General features: G+C 41.3%; 1 protein-coding gene across 12 annotated transcripts in view; it reads left to right on the forward strand.

Moving 5' to 3' along the window:
* Positions 1 to 13,526, forward strand: part of dab2ipb (DAB2 interacting protein b) — a 262,935-nt gene extending 249,409 nt beyond the window's left edge. For all 12 annotated transcript variants that reach the window (XM_070552468.1, XM_070552470.1, XM_070552467.1 and 9 more), the window contains 3 exons: positions 6,057 to 6,259; positions 6,334 to 6,421; positions 9,616 to 13,526. In XM_070552468.1, coding sequence (XP_070408569.1) covers positions 6,057 to 6,259; positions 6,334 to 6,421; positions 9,616 to 9,783 — 459 coding nt within the window. In that variant the 3' untranslated portion in view covers positions 9,784 to 13,526. The remainder of the gene's footprint in view (positions 1 to 6,056; positions 6,260 to 6,333; positions 6,422 to 9,615) is intronic.
* The last annotated feature ends 770 nt before the right edge of the window (positions 13,527 to 14,296 follow it).

Raw genomic sequence — 14,296 nt, forward strand, 5'->3', positions numbered from 1 at the left:
CGGCCACTTCAGGTGTATGACGTCATCAACGACTAGTCAAAGTCGACTCGATTTTCATTACTTGACTGTCGACTTTTAAAAAAAATTAAGTCATGCAACCCCTAGTGTGTGTGTGTGTGTGTGTGTGTGTGTGTGTGTGTGTGTGTGTGTGTGTGTGTGTGTGTGTGTGTTGTAGCTTTCCCAAATAACTTGTTTTTTCCTTACCCAAGCTAACACAGTTAGCAGTGTTGCTGCAGTCATGGACTGTTAGAGTCCAGAAGTACCGGTGCGGTTCCAGATGGACTTATAGATGTAGGTTATTATTTTAGATCAGACCTGTGTTATTTACAAATGCTTGTAGGACACGGACATATGGTTCAGTCCATGTTTATGAAAGTAAACAAAATACCGTTATTCACAATACTAGCAACATCAGCTACTTTGTGGCCCCCAGACTCTGGACCTCTCTCCGCCTGAGCCTGAGATCAGTGGACTCAGTGGTCTCCCTTAAAAAGCAGCTGAAAACTCCCCTGTTTAGGCTTTGGTGTGACCTTCGTCACCACTCTCTCCTTATTCTGCTCTTATTCCCCCTTTTCCAGGATCCATTGATTTCCCTCTGTCCTATTCATTTTCTCTCTCCCTTTCCTTATTCTTTTCTCCTTTTAAACATATTTTTAATCATTTTTAAAATTATTTTATACTTTTTTTGTGAAGCGCCTCGTGATTTTTATCTTAAGAGGTACCACATAAAAGATCGTCTTCTTCTTCTTACGTGTTGGAGTGATTACTGTCTGGAGGAGAGAATTTTAATTTTCTGTAATGATTTAGGACAAGATTCCTCAACGAAATGAAAAACTGAACCCATTTCATATTTATAAAAGGTAAAGTGTAGTTACACTGAATTTCTACAGTTTTAATGCTGTCTGGCCAATACCTTCAAATTACAACTTTAAGGAAAGAGCAACTGCAAATACATTTTTATGTTTGTAACTAAAATTCAACAAAAAAAGTGAAATTTTCGCAACTTGTTTCATTGTGACTCCAAATGAAAATTAGCTTATTTTCCAACAACATTTTGGTCTCCAAATAGAATTTTTGCCAACAAAATTTACAAGATTTTTTATCGAAGAGGCGAAGCTGTCGACTGATTAGGTGTCTATGCAACAAAGCTGAGAGAAAATGGAAATACATTTTCATTAGCAATGCTGCAGTTTGCTCTTACATTTGAATGTCTTGGTTCCAAGGATCTGAGCTGTGATCGTTTTATTAAAGCTGGGGTCCATAGCGTGATGTCATCAAGGAGAGGAGGAGATTGTTTTTTTTTGAAAGATTAGAGCCCCCTCCCCTTCTGTAGGCAGCTAAACGCCACGACTCATACCACCGCACACGCAGTTTTCCCCAAGGACTTTAAATTTGTTTAAAATTTCTTTGAGAAGCAATATTGGGACTTGTTTTGGCTGCTTCTTCATTGGTGTGCTAAGCTGACTGGGGAAAACTCTTGTTAATGTACAGCGCCCTCTTGTGGATACACTAATGTATTGGTCAATGTTCTAGGCTTGAGTAAATGATTTGTTTTTCTGTATAGGCCAGGGGAAACACTGAGGGGGAATTATACATTTTGAACAATTACCTACTTTTTATCACAGAAAAGGGTCAGATTGTAAAATTTCAGCACTTTTTAATGTATTCTTAGTTTAAAATATCAATTTTAATGGTGATTCGGTAGCAACACAACAGGACTAATAGACTTGTTTTAGCAACACGTGAATACAACACACCTTAAAAACAGAAGGCTGCATAGTTTAAAGAGGTCCTTCACTGAAAAACTGTTTTACTCATGTTTAGAAATGATCAGTTACTCTGAGTCTTCACCCGTGTTGGGAACGTTACTTTAAAAAAGTAATTAGTTATACTTACTGATTACTTTGTCAAAAAAGTAACTCGGTAGCTTACCGAGTTACGAGATCATAAAAATAACTAATTACCAAGAAAACTAAACACTGAGTTACTTTTTCATTAAAGAATGCAAGAAAAATGGGTTCCCCTCTTAATTAAACTTACTTAATTTACTATAAATTACTACAATAGTGAAATATAAATGACTAATGACTGGAACATAATAAAGTGTGTGTCAAAATGTTTTTATAAACCTGAATAATTTAAATAAATAAGCACTTAACAGGAGGAACTACTAACAGGAACATTACACTTATCTAGACTATTAAAAGGTCACTGTGTGATATTTAACAAGACCCCAATCAGCTAAAATTTAAAATTGCAAATAGAAACACCTGCAAAGGTTACCAGCCTTTAAATGGTCTCTCAGTTTAGATACATTACAGAAATAAATGTAATTTTGCACAGCATTTTAATTTTTCCAGCTTCACATAATTGTGTGTTTTTAGTTGCATTTCTGTTGCTGGTGATCTAGTAATGGTTAAATAAATAAATAAATAAATACATAAAATCCTTTAAAATGACACTAGAAGAGGCACAAGCCTGATGGAGGACTTACATTTACTAACTTGGGTCAGACCCAACCACAGAAGAACATAAGCTGGGTGGTGAACACACACAGGTAGTTCTAATAACACCTGAGCTCCATGCCGTCTGAGACTGATGCATCAGTGTTACAGCGGGACTAAAGACATGATCAGAAACACGTTACAGCTGGATGATCTAGGAAGGCAGAAGATCAGGACGTCTGAGCGGTGAACAGGTGAGCGGACCTTCGGGACGTCCCGCTGTCACGCTAAGAAGGGCACGGCTGCAGATCCACACCTGCAGCTGTGACTATTCATCACGTCTTCCTCGTTCTTCACGGGCTGTGATGCGCTTGGATGAAAACATCTGCCTCTTTAGATCCTGATCAGCTGATGACAGCTTCAACACACCGCGCTGCTTAACAGAAACGACGTTTTGATTTAAAAAAGACGGTAATTAATTAGTTTGCTCGTTACAGAAAATAATGTTAACGCGGTTATTTTAATCGGCGTTATTCCCATCACTGCTCTGTTGGGTCTCCAGCATGCAGCGACTGAGACAGGGAGAACACTGAGGGTCTCCGCCCACCCGGCCAATCACCATCGTGTTTGTTACCGACACCTCTCTCTCCCTGGCTGCAGCTGAAGCGTGGCGGTCAGAAAGCCTCACACTGCTGCTCAACGTTCGACAAGCACATAGTAACGCACAACGTTCCGTCCCCAGTAACGTAACGGTTGCAACAGTGGGAAAAGTAATTAATTAGATTATTCCGTTACCTAATAAAGAACGCCGTTATACTTAAACGCTGTTACTCCCAACACTGGTTTTCATGCAGGCTGAATATGAAAATAGTCTCCTACACCTACCTCTTGCATGAGCTTCTGATAGAAAACAAACGGTGAAACTCTTAGATTTTAAAATCTTGACAGATCTACGTCACACTGTCATTTATCATTCATGGACTCACCCATTTTGACTCACAACGGGGAAGGCTGTTGTTTTAACATCCAAGAAACAGCAGAGAACGTCTCCACTAGTAGCAGCTAACCGTTAGCATTAGCAACTCCACCGCTCTTTTATAGGCTTGTGTTGTTTGTGGAGATAAAACGAATGTTATCCAACCTGAGGAGAGATGTTCAATTATTAGGAAAATAAAACTCCAAATCCTGTTGTCTGAAGCCACTTTCTCATCTGGCTGACTTCTCTGTGCTGAAACAGGTGCACCGGAGCTCCCCCCCCCCCCCCCCCCCCCCCCCCCCCCCCCAAGAAAACAACTTTCAAGGCAGACATTCCTCCTAGAGACCACTGCAGATGTATTACAAATTTGAGTAGAGGACCACAAACCAACCAACCTACCTATAATTTGGATTCCTTTCTAAATTAAATTGAAGTCTTTTGACATTTTAATCCCAGTAAAAAGGTGTTTTTATTGGGCTGCTTCATGTGAAAGGATCATTGTTGTGTTACTGTACTCGGGTTGTTGACAGATGGAGCATCAGGACAAAGGATGAGGAAAACCATCAGTTTGAACAATTTTTGTTTTCAGCCTCTTTAGTCCTTCTGTTATCAGTATGTAGGTCTGTTGCTGTACTCTTTCTTATGTAGAATTTCATAAACACATCAGAATGTTACCGTTACGGCGAGTGAGACACGTCGAGCCAAACAGGATGAAAAACTCCAGCCTGTGAGAGTGGAGCACATACGGAGAGCCAATCAGAGCCAGCGTGGGGCTTGTTCAGGGTTCCAGGGACTGAAGAGCAGGACTCAAGCTCGGTCACAGCAGATGTCACTTGTTCTCAAGAGAGGAGAGAGATTAGAGATGGAGGAAGGAGATAGTGTCTCATCAGGACGCAGGACTGGATGGATGAACGTCTGTTAGAGAGGCCAGGCGGTGAAGAGGGAATCATTCGTCATTTTGTCCGCATCCTGCTGGCATGGATCAGATCTCTCAGGATGCAGAGAACCCTTGGTTATTGCTGAGGGATGTTTCGTAATGTCCACATCACATTGAAAGGTGACCTTTATAAAAGCACACGTGTAAAATCGTCCAAATGTTCTCCATGAAGGTCTTGGATCGATGCATTCTGGTACAGGTGATCCCTCGTTTATCGCGGTAGATGGGTTCAAGACCTGGCCGCGATAGGTGAAAATCCGCGAAGTACGGACACCATATTTACAGTATTTATTTAACAGGTACGTATTCAGTATTCAGACTTTTAAAACCCTCCCTTTACATAGAAAAAAAATGTACTTGTTTTTTTATAGTTTTATTACAAAAAGTGCATTTTATGAGGAAATTGATGAAAAAAACAGGAATTTCTTGATATTTCGCATAGAAAAATACCGCGAATCTGTGAAAAATAACGCGAATCGGCAAGTTTCCCTTGAATAAGGCTCCAAAGAAAAAATCTGCGAAGTCGTGAATCCGCGATAAACGAACTGCGAAGTAGCGAGGGATCACTGTATTCTCACACACTCGTGTGTCCTAATCACATCTCAGTTTGCCCCTCCTAAAGCTGCTGTGGCAAAGCTGCAAAACAAGCTAGCTTAAAACATGTTTCCAACGTTATAGTTCTAACGTAGTACTGCTATGAATAAATTGTGGAAATAAAAAAAAAACATTTATAATGAATTTATTGTCTAATAACTCAGACCATGACACAGCTCGGTTCAAAACCAGCGACTGGACCATCCGGTTGTCGGCCTCATCACACTTCCCTGGGTCCTCCACTCATTACGCACCACTGGTGTGAGAGGTTCTCCACTCAATAATATCAGAGAAGGAGAAACAGCCGGCTGCTACTTCACCTTTAGAACAAACTACCAGAGTCCCAAAAAGAAGAACACCGTTTGAAGTCACAGACAATAAAAGACGTTTGGACCTAGAAAATGACGACTGGTGTTTAGCGCTATCTCGTTTCCTCTGGCCATGCTCATTTCGTTATCGGGGGGGCGTGGCCTAGAGATGGTGTGGGGTGAGTGTTTCATGACCTTGTTTGTGTTTAAAAGCTAGCTTGTTTTACAGATTTGCTTTTGCAGCTTTAAATCTCAGCAGCATCATGCTACTGAGCAACTCTTCATACTGAAAACTAGAGTTAGATGTTAACATGGACTGAACAAACCGGTAAGCCCCTCAGATAAGAGCTCAGGCTGTTCGGGTACTCCTCACTCCTTATTCCTTTCATTTTTCTCCCCAAATTGGGTTTTCTCTTCCACTTGTTCCCTCTGGTCTGAGGACAACTTCTTTAGAACCCGCTCCGAGGTCCAGAGAAGGGCAGAGGGAGGATTTTTAGGGCTGATGTCACAGACAGTTGTTCCTCCTCTCAGTGTTCACCCTAAGCTTCTTCACCCTTCCTTCTCTCTGGAGAGGTTTTCTTTTATGGGTTGGAAACTGAACTGGCCCTTGGACTCACACCCAAACCAGACTCTAGGGAGACAGTCGACCCGTCGGTTGGAGTTTCACGGCTCCAGATCTTTCCGTAAAGCGGTATTTTAACAGAAACTGTCTTGCGTCTCCCAGGCAAAAATTCCTGTTTCAGGAGCGACAACGAGTCATCTCTTTTTTTTTTTTTTTTTTTTGTCTTCATGTTCAGTACCAGCAGGAGATTGCTGTCCTCCAGGAGAAGCTGCGAGCGTCGGTGCAGAAGCTGGAGGAGTACGAGGCTCGTCTGAAGGGCCAGGATGAGCAGGCGCAGAAGGTTCTGATGGAGTACCAGGCCAGGCTGGAGGAGTCAGAGGAGCGCCTGCGCAGACAGCAGGATGACAAAGACCTCCAGATGAAGAGCATCATCAGCCGGTAAAGAGATGCAGACAAGTCTGGACGTGTTGTTGTTCATTTCTGTGACTTAAACTTTTTCCTGACACGTTCAGGTTGATGTCGGTGGAGGAGGAGCTGAAGAAGGACCACTCTGACATGCAGGCAGTCGTGGACTCTAAACAGAAGATAATCGACGCACAGGTCAGTTTGCTCTAACGAGTCCTCCGACCGGAGCAAAAACCCGTCCTGTAAAGACTTCTGGACTCCTAAAGCACACAAACAGTCACAACCTCAGGTGTATTTTTCTTCTTTAACGTCAAAGTGTGGAAACAACAGAAGGAGGGGGTGTGGGCTGAAACATGACATTAATGCAAACTCAGAAACAAACACACAAAGGTAATTAATCTCCTTCACGCCCACAGTAATGAGCATTAGTGTCTGCAGCCTAACAGCTCAGTGAGGCAATACGTGTTCCCAGGCAGTAAACAGGCTGCAAGGAAGAAACTTTTGGTTTATGCTTGACGCGTTTACGCTCCGCGCGGTGATGCGGCTCGCGGATGGAACGCGCTTCACAGCTTGCAGCGTTTATGGTTCGTGCGGCTCGTCTCTGCGGTGAGCCAATATTCTCCCAAACTGTAGGGGGCAGCATGGAGCTCTACAGCATGCATCCAACACTACACCATAGTAGAAGTAGAAATTACTGTTTACAACATGTCATTCCAGCATTTTTTAACAGCGTCCTCGTCTTTTCCGACGGTGCGAGTTATTTCTCTCCAAGAATTATTAACTACATGTTGATCACGGTGATCTCCGAGAGCTGAATCATACAAATGTCTGTATTTACGAACCTCTGCCATACTAGTTCTTGCCAGTCCGCCATGTTTTTCCGCGTCCGACCGTCCGCGTGGTTAGAAAATTTCCTAGGTGCGAGGTGCGGAAAGTTTGGGCCGTGCGGAGGCGCGGTGGAGGGGCGTGGTTGTTAAAATGACGCAACTTTTCCGCACGGAGCCGTGCGAACCTCGCGGACGCGTCAAGCATAAAGCAACCTTTAAAAGGCTATTACCAAGGCGGAGCCTGCAAATCATCACAGCATCTCCCAAAAACCGGTTAGAAAATGATTCACTTTTATTTATGGTACCTTTATTTGAATTATTCTAGAGTTTGGCTGTTCAGAAATTTGTGAAAATAAGAGCTGGTTAATGACACACTTGGCAGTTTTGGCTTGCATTTAGCACCTCCTAGTGTTCGTTTAGTAGAACCAAAAGTGAAATGTATCTCGTTGCTGTGTGTTCGTATTTTAGTGCGACACTCTGGCTATAGAGCAGGGGCAGCAGTAGCTCAACAGGTTGAGCTGGTTGTCCAGTAATCGGAAGGTTGCGGGTTTGATCCCAACTTTGGACAGAGAATTCTGCTGTTGTGTCCTTGGGCAAAACACTTAACCCACCTTGCCTGCTGGCACCAGCAGTGTGACTACATCGTAGCTCATCACCATCAGTGTGTGAATGGGTGAATGATACACTGTAGTGTAAAGTGCTTTGAAGTCCTTACTCTGAGAGGTGCTATACAAGTGCGGGTCATCATCATAGAGGGTGGTAGGGGTCTGTGACTTTTCATTAAAGAGCAAGTCACCCCCTACCAGAGTCTAACTCCACTCCCACTTCGTGTTTGAAAAATGCAACACATGCTGTTGCCTGGCAGACCGAGAAGGCGGAGCTGCTAACAAATACACACACACACACACACAGGCTCACGACAGCATTGTGACATCATAATGTACCAGTTTACATCATAGCATACCTCTTAGCCAATAGCGGGGGCAGATTTAAATTAAAATACAGAGTTTTTACCTGACAACGGCACAACACTGCCAGTTTTAGGCAGAATATTTAAATTTTAACTAAGATGCACTGAAGTGCCAAATTATTGACCACACGTGTCTGCAGCACGATTAGACACTCGTTTATTTAGTTTATCAGCAAAAAAAAGTCCATTTGGGGGTGACTTGCTCTTTAAAGGGTGATCTTGGCACATACTGGCTCAAGAAAATTATTTAAACAATATAAAACTTGCATACTATCCCTTTAAACCCTGGTTGAATGTTTTAATGCAGATCATACATGGTAAAAAAAAAAAGGTAAAACTGCCTTTATTTGATATAGCGCCTTCTAGTCTTAGAACCCCTCAAGGCACTTTACATCAGGACCAGTCATTCATCCACTCACACCAAGCAGCAGTGGCTCAGGAGGTCGAGCGGGTTGCTCAGTAATCAGAAGGTTTCGACCAGAGAATGCTGCTGTTGTGTCCTTGGGCTGGTGGTGGTGGTTTGTGTTTGGCAGGCCTCTCCTCTGTCAGGGCAGCTGTGGCTAACATCGTAGCGCATTGATTGTGTTGTGAAGCGCCTTGAGGGGTTGTAGAACCCTAAGAAGGCACAACACAAATACAGGCCATTTACCATTTTGATACTATTTAACACCCTGGTGGTGATGAGCTACACCATAGCCACAGCTGCCCTGGGGCACACTGACAGACGCCATCAGTCCCTCCAGGCACCACCAGCAGGCGAGGTGGGTTAAGCATCTTGCCCAAGGACACAACGACAGAGACAAACTGAACGAGGCTTGAATCTGCAGAGAGCACTTAGCTCCTATGCCACCGTCGCCCCATGAAAATACCTCCTAGCCGAGGAGAACAACAGAATCCTGCCTGGACTTTTCTGTTTACAGAGAACCGTAAAATACTTGTTATTGTTGATCGGTCACTGAGTCATGCATGACGAACGTGAAAATAGTCTTCATCCTCTATTTCCTTTAACTGCTGATAGAAAATAGACATGAAAACAATAGTCAGAAAAAGACACTCAGCTCTACGTCACATTCATTAGCATTCATGGTTGCGTTTCTGTTAGCCTACCAGAGGTGAGATGTTTGCATATCTAGAACATTAACGATCAAGACACCAAATCCTGTCATTTTCTGCCCTCGCTCCAGCTAACTTCTACTTCCTGTTACAGGAGCACCGGAGCTTTTTTTCCACAGAGAACAAGTAACAAATGAAAATCAAAAAATTAGAATGTCAGCAAAAAGTTCATTTATTTCAGGAAAAGGGGCCCAAACCAAGCAAAATCCTTGTTTTATTGATTTTATGTACTATTCTAATTGAGATTTTGGATGTGGGGTTTTCATAAGCTGTAAACCATTATCATCCAGTTATAACAAGTAAAGGCTTGAAATAGCAGGCTCTTCATCTAATGAGAATGTCTCATATATTTGTTTCACTTTTAAGTTGAATTACTGACATGAATGAACTTTTGCATCATATTCTAATGTTTCACCTGGATAGTAGAGACCACGCCAAACCAACATCACCAGACGTTATCGTTTTGATTGTGTTTGCAGGAGAAGCGAATAGCATCTCTGGATGCGGCCAACGCTCGTCTGATGAGCGCCCTGACTCAGCTGAAGGAGCGCTACAGCATGCAGACCCGCAACGGCATCTCCCCCACCAACCCCACCAAGCTGCAGATCACGGAGAACGGAGAATTCAGAAACAGCAGCAACTGCTGAACAGAGCTGACCTCGAGTGTGTGCTGAGTGTGTACAGTTTATCTGGCGAGAGGACGCGTCTCCCCGCCTGCACGAGAGACTGAGACCGCGTGGGCGTGCGCTCACAGCAGACAGTACTTCCGGAAAGACTTTTTAAGAGATGGTGTAGGGGAGTAATGGGCATTTTTCCAGAGGAGGGTGACCTTCATCATGAGGGCAAGTGGAGGGGCGGAGCTTGTATATAAGAACTCACGGCTGTCCATCAGGCAGACTCCGACGATACGTGGTCACCGGGGCGAACCACTATTTAACCACACACACACACACACACACGCACAGCCAGGACCACCAAAAATGGTCGCCCTAGCAACCATCCTCTCCTCCTTTTTTATCCCTCTCCTTCTTGATAACAAAGTGGAGCCATTAACACCAACAAGATTGCAGATTTTCACTTTAGCCGTCTCGAGAGGTTCGCGTTTTAAAGCTTTACTTTGAAGTGTTTCAAAAGAACCAAATATGAGCTAAAAATAGATCATTTTAGTCCAAAACAATCTTCTTTGCTTCCCTTTGAACTTGTGGGTGTGTTCCTGAATGTCCCGCCGACCCCATGCAATGCACTTTGCAAGAAGCTATTGGTACGTAAAAGGCCTTAACTAAGGAACACACGTCCACCTCACCCCTCAGCTCACCTCGTTTCTGCAAAAAACCAACTAAAAGGCACAACTTATACTGTGGATTTGTAAAGAATACAAAACTAAACTGCAAACATTTAGATGTATAATAAAATCAGAAGTAAATGTAGTACTATATTAATGAAATTTAATATAGATGTATGCATTGTTTTCTTCTATAGAGTATACACACATATATTTGATAAACTGACAGATTAAAGAGCCCATTATTTACGAGTTTTCGTCTATGGCGAGATTGTGGCGTGCAGCTCACATCGGAGCGCTGGAGGTGGGGACGACACTGAGCAGTGATAGAAATATCCACGCCGCACCGTATCTGCAGGAGTTTCAAAAAATGATGCAAAGTTTGCAGTGAAACAGATCAAGAGTCACGGTTTCGTCTCTGTTTTTCTCTCTGCACTGGAGCTGTTGAAGGTGCATTGAGATGCGCTCACTCACGCTCTACTCTGGACCAGTGAGCCATCGCTATGGCCGCCATTAGTTCCATCCCCTCTCCCAACTGCTTTAATTGTCCGTGGTGATGAAGTAGGCAAACTGTGACGATCCTTGTAGCAACACCTAACTCATCCGGATTTCTTTCTCTCGCCTTGTTTCTATCTTTCTATCCTGCAATCTTACAGTTGGTCCTAAAGTCGTCACTCTTCCATCTCGCCATGTGTGATTTGTATGTTTGCTTCAGGGAAGAAATAAGAACACAGACTTTAAACATGAGGCAGGAGGCTCTGCATGCTTCATCTTTGCTTGACAGCCGAGCGTAGCGTCAGTACAGGTTGTTTTCCTGGGTCGCCAGTCAGACGGTGATGATGAATGCTTGCAAATGCAAAAAATTATATATATATATAATTATATATGTAATTATATGTATGTATATATATAATTTTATATTTATATATATACAATTTTATATATATATATATATGTATATATAAAATTTATATATATATATACATAAATTGTATATATATATAATTTTTTAAATATATATATATATATATATATATATATATATATATATATATATATATGGTTGAGTCCGTCTATAGACAGGGAAGCCCCGAAAAGTGTAAATAAAATGCTAGCACTATTTTTAGCAGATGTTAACAGCTTTTTGTAAATGCATCTTGTGCTGAGACTCTACTGTATCATTATCGATATTGTAAATATGAACTAGCCCTGTCAGTCATCGGTCCTCATTGGGTAGAACTACACAATTCAATTATCCTGTCAGTGTTTACTCTGTTAACGCTTTTGTGTTCCTATTTACGTTATATTATCACTAGCCAAAAAAAGAAGAACGAAAACAACAGAAAACAAAACTGATGACGTAGAAGTTCGACTCCAGAGATGTTTGCCTTGCTGGTTTCAGGCCAAGTCGAGTCCGATGAGAAACGCAAGCACAATCCTGTAATTCTCATCCGTCTAGCACTTTTACATTGACTCGTCGGGTTTTTATAACTTCTATTTAGTCGTATTATTTTTAATCATGAGCCTGTTTTATGTTTTTAAAATGTGCCAAGGTTCAACATTGACTGAATAAATGTAAAGGTTGTGCATTCGTTTTCACATCGGATGATGAATTTCTCTTTTTCAAACAGAACCAAAATGTTTCACAAGAAATCAGAACATTCCTAACCATGCCTCTGATCCAGTCTTATAGGTTACCTTCTCAGATGAAAGCCAGACGATGAGACGTGAAAAAAAACTAATTCGTTTACTTCTGTTGTTTTACCCGCATGTTTATGGACTACATTAAATATGGTTTACAAGTCCATAGTAATACAAAAATATAAATTGACAATAACCAGTGATGATTTGTTGACATTTTTATGCACACTGTAAATAAACTACAGGCCCTATACTGAAAGTCATTGTTTTAATATTGCTTCCATAGGAAATCTTCCCCCACCTCCCGCAAATTATAAATCAGCCCACATCCTTCAGATTTTCCTTTTCTTTTAGTAAACATAGAAATCCTCCTGCTAAGATACACAGAGCATGCTTTTTCTCAGTTTCCATCCTTTTTTTTATTTTTTATTAAAGTACCTTTACTTGGGCAATTCTGTTAGCATTTTAGCTCAAATAGTTTAATATTTTACTTAAAGGTACAATGAATAAGAATTCTACTGTGAAATAATGTCTAATGTCTCAATCACGTTGGAAGGAAGTTGCAGATTTCATTGTCTGACAGCTGGTGGTTGCCAGTGTTTTTCCTTTAAAAATTGCCAAAGAGGGACATGTTCACTGTGTACAATCTGTGAGCCTGCGGCATTACACCACCTAACGCTGCCGAACCGGCATTTGTAATTGGACACCGGCGGGAAAACGCAGCAGTGTTTTTTAAAGAATCAAAATAAGCAGGAGCGACCCAGAAGTTATATCTTGTAGCTCTAAGAAGCCACGGCATCCTTTTGTTTTACTCTAATATTGGATAAAGAAGGCTAACGTTGAGCTAACAGTGAATGAAAAACAAATAGTCGGCTTAAAAAAACAAACTCAAGCTACTTTTTCTATTACCAACAACTCATTACAGTGAAATGCTTTTATCTACTGTGCATGACTCGTCATCCAGAGTCTTCTGGTGCTGAGCGGCCAACAGCCATGACACTTACAGAACTTACAGAACAGCACTTGTTTGTTTGCAAAATGGACTGAATTACCACATTATGCACCTTTAATCGTTTGTCCAAATTGAAAACTTTTACTAAATAATTCAGCAAACGTCTCATAATCTGGCTTTAAACCTTCTGAACCTAGAACGAACCTGGCAGATTTCTGTCATGGCCACTGGCGCCCACCATGTTTTGATTTCAGAAATAGGAATATCCAGAGTTTCCTCTAACAAAGACGAATCAAACTATAAAGCTCTAAGTGAAAGATGTATGTTTTCTATTTTATTGTAGAAAATAATTTTGTAAGTATGTTGAAAGTATAAAGTATTTGCTGGATTCTGCTTCCTTTGATGACAGTGACAAAACAATAATGTACAGAAGAAATTGTGTTGACAAAATGTGGCTGTGCAATTTATGTACATTTGCAGCTAGACCTATTAAAGTTTTATTTAGCTATTTTAAAGTCTAGTCCCATGTGTTTTTGTTGTGTTGCTCCCTGTCATGCTTTACATTGTGAAATCAGGAAAAACGCCATATTTGAAAAGTGTGTGGGATGAATCCCGTGTTAATGAAATACTCAGGGAGGCTACAGAGAACATCTTCTCAGCCTTTAGATCCAAAAGCAGAGTGATGGAGATGTGCGAAGGGGAAAAAATATAATGGTTTCAGCAGCGCCATCGACTTCCTTCGCAAGCCTGACCTACATACTGCCTGACTGGTATTATCCACAATAGCAGAAATCCCAGAAGTCCTTTACAGCACAAATGGAAATTTTATAGCTTTACAAAATAATATGAAAGTTAAAATGAATAAAACATATTAATATGATGCTTAACTAAAAATACTGCTGGTTTTGAACTGCTGCTTGTGAGTAAAACATTAGAGCATCAAGCCTAATAAAAGTATTACTCTTATTAATTGTACACTTCCATACAGCTCATTTAAGATGACATTTTAAATCCTCTAACGAACATCTTCCACCTTCGGTGCTTTTGGAATCAATTGAAACTAAAATCATGTTTTGCACAATGTTGAGTAATGTAGTCTTCCCATTGGTTTTGTGAAATGACCGTTTACTGACTTTAACTTAATTTTAGTCTAATTTGTGTTTACTATTGTTGATTAACAGTTTTTGGCCACCTTGGATTAGATTAGACTCTGAAAATAAATCGTAACTTTCCAGGAATTCTACTAACTTCCATCCAGTGATTGAAGAGACTTTGAAAATCAGGT

Source organism: Nothobranchius furzeri, chromosome 6 (genome assembly GCF_043380555.1).
Source record: "Nothobranchius furzeri strain GRZ-AD chromosome 6, NfurGRZ-RIMD1, whole genome shotgun sequence".
Taxonomy (NCBI): Eukaryota; Metazoa; Chordata; class Actinopteri; order Cyprinodontiformes; family Nothobranchiidae; genus Nothobranchius; species Nothobranchius furzeri.